We start from the raw sequence: 7,580 nt of genomic DNA on the forward strand, positions 1-7,580 counted from the left end.
TTAAATGATTCATGGAGCAATTTTGAGTAGCAAACACATTGGTAAGAACTGGAGGTTTGGTTTCTTTCTTTCTTTCTTGGGGATTGTCCACAAACAAAAATATTGGCTAATTCATCAGACACTTTCTTCTGCTTTGAATAGTTTGCCCAGATCCCCAAGCAATCATCCCATGCAATTTGCTGTTAACCTAAATAACTTAAATTCAGGTACACCCAGAGCACTGCCCAGATCTGCCCCTGCATGCACTAATTAGGGTTCCCCAAGCGCAAACCTGCAGCTCGGGAGGCAGGAGGCTCCAGCAGCATCCCCAGATGGATACCTGCTGGTTGTGGCCCATGGCAGGGACTGGGCAGGGACGATCCACAGCATGACATGGCTGTGTGGAGAGGGCTTTCTGCAGAAATGTGACACTTTTGGGTGTCACCATCCCCTAAGCGAGTGCCCCGTGAAACTGCAGCCTGGTAAAGACAGACCCGCGGTGTCGCCCCACGGAGGGGCAGGGACAGGTAGGAGACACAGGGAGGCCAGTGTTGCATTCCTTACCTGTGAAACAACCCCTAGAGATTCAAATGCTTGGGGAATTCCCAGATCTCTTTGTAGCCACATTTCAGCGGTGACAGAGTGAGGATTTAAGTGAGGCAAACTCTGAAGGGGGAGGTTATGGTCTGCTTTTAGAGCAACGGGGAGAAAGCAGTTGGAAAAAAACAAACCTGCTTTTTACAAACCTTGTCCCACCTGCTCCTGCTGCTAACAGGAGGGGAGGTACTGGCCAGCCAGTGCACTAAGTTATTCAGAAATTACTGGGTTTCAGTCAATCTTTCCAGAAGTATTCAGGAATTAGTTACTATCTTTCAGATTTATATGTCCCTAAATCTAGAGTCAACTTTCAAGTGCAGGCAAGCCCTAACACTTGAACTATGTAAGGAGGGATCTTCTGGAGCAGGGGGAGAGGCAGAAATGAAGCTACTTGATCAAAGATCAAATTTAGGCTGAAAAACAGAGGAGTTAGGAAGTTTGGCCGGGGAAGAAAACTGTTGCAGGGATATTTAGATGCAAACGGGGCCCTCCTGCAGCAGTCCCTCAGCGGGAGGATGGCTCCTCAGCAGGGCTCTCACAGGGAGACCTGCCACAGTACTTCCACCTCCGGTGCTGAGGACTCTCCAGCTGGGAGCAGAGGGCTTGCAGTGGGTGGTGTGTGTGCGGGTGGAGTTGTGTACACTCAGGCTCTCAGACAGCCACAATAAATTATCTCATTAGTAAGCCCAGGGTAGCTGTGCTCCTCAGCACATACCCGGCCTCCCACTGCACAGAAAAACTTTGTGTCTAATTAACCAAATCAAAGGGTCCCCTAGACGCAGCTTAGAGGGACGCGCTCAGCTTGAAACCCAGGCTCCTTCAGCAAGTTGTTCTGCGCGTGGTGGAACTAATGAATCCTGATTTCTTATGGCTGGAGCTCTGGCATTCCCTGCACCCCCTGCAAGTCTGTCCTCTCCTCCCCCCCGCACATGCTGAGCTTCTTCCTATAGCCAGGAAAAACCAAGAAGGGAAAGGAGCCCGTGGTGTGTCGGCCCCAGCCCCACGCCCTGATGGCTCATCCACGCTCACGTGCTGATGGCAGAGAGATGAGCTCCCTCCCTGGGGGTTTCTTGCACCAAGGGGCTCTCTGAGGTCACCCTTGTCTTCCCTCCTGCCTTTTCTCTCTCCTGCCTTTACGATCTGTTTGCCCACAACTGCTTGTGGCTCATCGGGATGGGGCTGCACAAGTAAGGGAACCCTGCTCCTCCAGGACCCATGGCTGGGAGAAGGAAAAAGTGCAGGTGCTGCTGAGGCAGGGGCTTTCCAGTCACATTCCTCTGGTTTTACAGTTGCTTGGCCCCCTCTCTATTAGTGGGAAAAGACAGGCAAATGCCAGATGTAAAATGCTGCTATTCCAGCTGAAAGCAGAACTGCACAGCTCCTGGGGCAGGCGCTGCAGGAGGAAGGATTTGGGGGTGTTACCCTGCAGACGAGGAGACCAAAGTGGTGTTTGTTTGAGGCACAATCCCTTTCTCTCCTCGGGAGCTGCAGCTCCCCCCGCCCGCCCAGCTCCTGCACAGAGGGGGCGGCTTGCTTTACAAACGCTTTTCTCTTCCCCTCGTGCTGGAAATTTGACTCTACAAAAACACTTACACAGCAGCTAATTGCCAGTCCTGCAGTGACTTAGCTCTCTAATTCCTGCCAGTCAATGAACCAGCCCAAAGAGCTGGTTTTCATAACGTGCTGAATATACGAACACAGCCCTGGAGACATAACATAGCTGGGATTTTTTTTTTTTTCCTGTACAACTTCTGGATCCTTCTCAGTTTTGGAAATTCCTTTCACTCCACAGGGCATAAGGAACATCCAAAGATGGAGCTGGCAAGAAGGGCCATTTTGGGGAGATGTTGAACCGACACGGACCAACAGAGGCCCTGGAGACCAGTGGAGGTGCCAGGGAAGAGATGATTGTCAGGAAATTGGTTTGAAGGTAAAACTGGCGTCATCCAGCCTGTCTGTTCGTGATTTGAGGGCTCATCATCATCTTCTCATGGATTCCTACTGCCCAACAATGTCCACGCCTTGCAAAGTGTTCCTTGATCTCCTGGTTTGTATCCAGAGGGCTGCTGCAAAAATTGTTGTGCTGGCCAATGGCTTAGACCACATCATTCCTCTCTGAGCTCCTCCCTGGCACCCTCTTTTCTCTGCCCCAATTGTGGAGTGCTCATCTTCCCTCTCCCAGCCCATCATTATCCACTTCTCCTCCACCCATTGTCTCCCATGCAACAGAGGCCCTCTCCATACCCATTCCCAACAAGCCCCTTCATGCTCCTTCCTGCTCTGCTCCACACCTGGGAGAAGCACACTCTGAGCATTTGCAAAGCCACCACATTGCCCTTTTTGCAGCTCTCCTTTGTCACAACACCTTCATTAACCATCATGGGAGAGCTGCTGTGCTCAGCTCATCCCCTGCCAGCAGTGCCTCCCTGCTCCCTCCCTTCCTGCCCTGCCTGGAGTGCACAGAGCTCTGTCTCCCCGTGGCTCTGCAGCAGTCGTGGCCCTCACCCAGTGGTGGGACCACAAAAACGGGCTAAGCCACGTTAGAGCCAGTGACCCTAGAGATGGTGAGTGGCTTCACTGGCAGGTGCTGAATTTGGGCACAGCGAGGTACCAGTTCACCCCTGAACAGATGTTTGTTGTCCCGTTTGGACTAGGGCAGCACAGTGGGACAGACTGAAATGCAAAGTCAACTCCAGCTTTGGAGTGAGCAGAACCATGGTCAGTGTCTGCTACGGAGGCAGAAGCCATCACACGAGTATAAATCATTCCTGCTCCTCCCTGAAAGGAGGATGGAGCCAGGTGGGGGGCAGCACTCTTCTCCCAAGTAAGAAGCAACAGGACAAGAGGAATTGGCCTCAAGTTGTGCCAGGGGAGGTTTCAATTGGATATGAGGAAATAATTCTTCACTGAAAGGGTTGTCCAGCCTTGGCACAGGCTGGGGGTGTTCCGAAATCGTGTGGGTGGGGCAGCTGGGGATGCGGGTTATCGGTGGCCTTGGCGGTGCGGGGTGAACGCTTGGAGTCGATGATCTCGAAGGCGTTTTAACGATTCACTGATTCGACAGTTCGATAACTCACTGATTCGATAATCCCATAATTTAATGACCCCCGGCCCCGCCCCCTCCCTGTTCCCTGAAGGCCCTACGGGCCTCGCGCGCCCCCTGGCGGCGCACGGATCTCGCGGGGGCGGTGGGAGGAGCCCGAGGACACCCCGCCTCGCCCTTTCTGCGCATGCGCTCGACGTGACCCCTCCTTCCCTCAGCGGGGCGGGGCCGTGACTTCGGCCGCCTGACCGAGCATGCGCACGGCGTCACGTGGTGGCGGCGGCCCTTCTTAAGGCGCCGCGCGGGGCGGGCGCGTTGAGAAGAGGAGAGCGAGGATGGCGCGGGGAGGACGGAGCGTGTCTCGACCCGCGGCTCGGCCCGCGGCCGCGCCGGCGCCCGCCAGGTACCGCAGGGCACACCGCGGCACACTGTGACACGCGGGTCCTGTGCCGCCCCTCCTGACTCCCTTCTCTCCGCAGCCCGGCTCCAGCGGCCCCGGTCCCGGCGCCCGCGGCGCAGCCGGCGCAGCCCGGGCTGATGGCGCAGATGGCGAGCACGGCGGCCGGCGTGGCCGTGGGCTCCGCCGTGGGACACGTCGTGGGCAGCGCCATCACCGGCGCCTTCAGCGGCGGCTCCTCCTCCGAGCCGGCCAAGGCGGCGGCGCCCGCACAGGTACGAGCGGGGCTGTGCCCTTGGGCTGCCCTTGGGCGGGCGGGCCCTGGGGCGGCGGGCCGGGGCAGAGGGGACCGGGGGCTGGCGGGGAAGGAGGGACAGAGCCCTCCTGCTGCGGGGAGGAGGCGTCGGTGCCCCCGGGCCGCCCCCTGACCGGGCCCGTGCCCGCAGCCCCCCATGCAGCCGCAGTCGCCCTTCGGACCCTGCCACTACGAGATGAAGCAGTTCCTGGAATGTGCCACCAACCAGCGAGACCTGACCTTGTGCGAGGGCTTCAACGAGGCTCTGAAGCAGTGCAAGTATAACAACGGTGAGTGTGCCCCATCCCTGCAGGAGGGAACTGCTGCTAGGAGAGTACCTGAGAGGGTTTGAAGGTTGCAGAAGCGATCTTTTAAGGCTGTAGTGCTCTTCAGGGCTGTAGGAAGCAGTTCTGCCTCCTCTGTTCCCAGAAGGGCACTGGAAAGGATGGGAGAAATGATCTTGACCATACTTCTGAAGGTGGGGAGGCTGTAGGTACCCTCTTAGTGGATCTTCTTTTGCTGCTGTGGGAAGCCTGATGCTTTTCCCTATCTGATTCTCTAATTCTTGCTGCATTTATTATAAGTTGTTGTTAGAAGTTAGGTCTTGGTCTGGTCACCTAAGATAACAGAGCTTTAAACTCTAGCTGCTGGAACATGTACCTAATGCTGAACTTATGCTTCTTTCCTGTAGGTGTTTCTTCTCTCCTGTGAAGAATCTGCCCCCTTTTAGGGAAGAGGATCGTGGTGTAGAGCCCTGCTATCCATGGGGAGCAGAAGGACAGACAGAGAGTGAGCTGGAGGGAGTAGACTGACCAGACAGGAGCATTCTAGTGGTAATTCACTTCTGAACTAGTAGGGAAGAAAAGGAACAATTGGACCCAAGGGTCTTTAGAATTCAGATAGTGCTATATTTATTACAGAGAAATAAAGGAATTTATTTGGACCTATCACTTGTGTGCATTCTTTATTTAATTCTCAAGCTAAAATTAAGCTACCAAAATGTTAACAGTATCAGCTGCTTAAAGGACAAGGCACTACTGTGTGTTCCCTGCAAATAGGAGGTGCAGCCTAGCAAGGACAGAGCCTGCATGACTTGGCAAAAAGAGATCCAGACCTCAGCTGAGGCTGCACTGGCTGCCCTCCAGGCAGAGGAGAGGCTGGAGAGAGGTAATCCAAGATGTGTCTAGAGTATTTTCAGTAACAAATTATTTTTCTATAGATATCCTCCTCCTGGAGAGCTGTTCTGACTTAGAGCTAAGACAATGTGACCTGTCTGGCTGTGGGACCTTGGATACAGTTGGCTGATCTTACTTAAAAGCTTTAGCAGATTATGCAATGTTCTCAAGGTCACTGGCAACAGGTGAAGTTTGGAGCTGCTTTCCTCTTACAGTCACCTTGGCAGAACAATCTCATGAGTGCTGCCCTCAGACTGGCCTCTGGCAGGGCGCCCTGTTCTTTACATCGATGTAAAAGAGAATTTTGAGGCTTCAGATGGAGTTTTAGAGGCACAGCAGTGAAACCATGACACTTTCAGATGCTTAACTGATGCATTTTCATGGCAGAATGAGTCTATTAACTTTTTGACCTCTGACTGTTGAATACTGGACAAGTTCTCAGCTGGCATTCGTGAGGAAATCCAGGTCTAGATGGTAAATGCTGGCAGCAGATATTAGAGGCTGGTGTTGAAAGTCCTGCCCCTTCTAAATGTCATAATCTAAATTCTTGGTAGATAATGTTCTGAGCTCTGTCTGGCCTTATTGGGGTGCCTTGTGCTCTCCTGAGAAACAGCCAAGGGAAAAAGTAGATGCCAGAGATTCAAAGCCAAAGTGCTCTGTGTCCTGAACTGTCCCAGTGTGAGCAGGGGAGACCACTCTGAAGTTAACTCCATTACAGAAATAAATGTAATGTTGGTGTGTGCTAGTCTGGGTGGAAAAGCTGTTAAGGAGAACCAACAGGAGCACCTGCAGCAGGTCTGTTCTGTCTTTGACCCATCTTGGCAAAGAGCTGCTTCTGTAGTGGAAATGGGCTGTCTCTGGAACAGCCCTTCCTGGTGACCACAGTGGAGAGTCTCTAGAAGGCACTGCCAGTGTGGTGACTGTGTGGAAAGCCAGTCCATCCAGTGATGTGGGTGCATGTTCCTCTGGCTGCTGGTGCAGAGGGTTGAAAGGAGGTGCAGATTCTTGTCACGGGAGAGTGCAGGCCATGCCATGGGAACATGAGTGACCCCCTGGATGCTGCTTGTGCCTGGCTGTGGTGCTGTGTTTGCCTGGTTTGTCAGGATGCAGCTTTGGATGTGGTAGTGTGAACCTTTGAGGAGCAGGGCACCCCAGGAAGAGGATCTCAGTAGCAGGGCACTCCTGCTGAACTAGGAATAAGCTGGGGAGGTGGCTGAGTCCTAGTGGTGGCTGTGCTGTGCATGTGACCAGGAATGGGTCTGTTCCTCATTTAGGGGTCTTGAGCTCTGAGCCCCTCTTCTTCTTTGAGGTGGTTTTGTTCCTTAACTGGGTGCTGATGTGGGGCTGAGCCTTCCTCTGCGAGGTTCCCTTCCTCCACTGGTCTCTCCTCTGGGTCTTTGCCGAGAGCTGCTGCAGCCGATCTGTGGAGTGATAACCCCCTCCAGAGCTGTGTGTTCTGCTGGGTGGGTAGTTGCCCCTTGCATGTTGAGCAAGGCACTGCCACCCTGTGAGACCACAGCCTGGGAGAGACACTTCTGGATTTCCCAGTTTCTCCTGTTCTCCCTGTTTCTCCCAAGGAAATGTCCCCTCTTTGCCAAGGGCAAGCTGGGCAGGCTTCTGCCTGCTGTGGGGTGGGCAGGTCCCTGCTGTCCCACTAACTAGGAAGTGTTCTGCAAACTAGCTCTGGTCTCTGATTGTCCCTTCCCTTGCTGCCTGAGTGCACTCACTGCCATAGCCATAACCAGCCCTTAAGTGGGATCAGAGGGCAGTCCCATGGGTGCTGAGGTGGGGAGAGGAGTCATGCCGGCACCCCTGGCTCCTCTCTGGGTGTCTGGCTCTTACCTGTTAGGTCAGGGTAGTGTTTCTCCAGGTCCTCTAGCAAGGATTCATAGGAGGTGGCTTCAGAGTTCTTGTCTCCTGCCAGCAGAATGGGAGAAATGGATTAGTCTCTCTCCTGACTGCAAACTGAAGGTTTGTAATGGGCAGGTGGTCCAGCCCACGAAAGGTTCCTTGTCCCCAAGAACAGTCACTTCAGACAAAGGTTCAGCTCTAGCTCTTCATCTGAGCTGGTTTCTGCCTCCTCAGAGCTCCTGT

The 7,580-nt window shown here is 53.9% G+C and overlaps 2 protein-coding genes across 8 annotated transcripts in view; one reads left to right on the plus strand and one right to left on the minus strand.

Moving 5' to 3' along the window:
• The first annotated feature begins 3,939 nt into the window (after positions 1 to 3,939).
• On the plus strand, positions 3,940 to 5,258 carry CHCHD10 (coiled-coil-helix-coiled-coil-helix domain containing 10). The gene is made up of 4 exons (XM_027661579.1): positions 3,940 to 4,022; positions 4,099 to 4,291; positions 4,463 to 4,601; positions 5,003 to 5,258. The coding sequence occupies exons 1-4, from the start codon at positions 3,955 to 3,957 to the stop codon at positions 5,020 to 5,022; spliced, it is 420 nt and encodes a 139-aa protein (XP_027517380.1). The 5' UTR covers positions 3,940 to 3,954; the 3' UTR covers positions 5,023 to 5,258.
• Positions 5,259 to 5,260: 2 nt separating this feature from the next.
• The window catches only part of CUNH22orf15 (chromosome unknown C22orf15 homolog), an 11,194-nt gene continuing 8,874 nt past the window's right edge, over positions 5,261 to 7,580 (minus strand). For all 7 annotated transcript variants that reach the window (XM_027661578.1, XM_027661574.1, XM_027661572.1 and 4 more), the window contains 2 exons: positions 7,329 to 7,403; positions 5,261 to 6,907 (listed from right to left, as the gene is read on the minus strand). In XM_027661578.1, the coding sequence (XP_027517379.1) occupies positions 6,753 to 6,907; positions 7,329 to 7,403 (230 nt within the window). In that variant the 3' untranslated portion in view covers positions 5,261 to 6,752. The remainder of the gene's footprint in view (positions 6,908 to 7,328; positions 7,404 to 7,580) is intronic.

This window comes from Corapipo altera, unplaced genomic scaffold, assembly GCF_003945725.1.
Source record: "Corapipo altera isolate COAL_440 unplaced genomic scaffold, ASM394572v1 150, whole genome shotgun sequence".
Classification (NCBI taxonomy): domain Eukaryota; kingdom Metazoa; phylum Chordata; class Aves; order Passeriformes; family Pipridae; genus Corapipo; species Corapipo altera.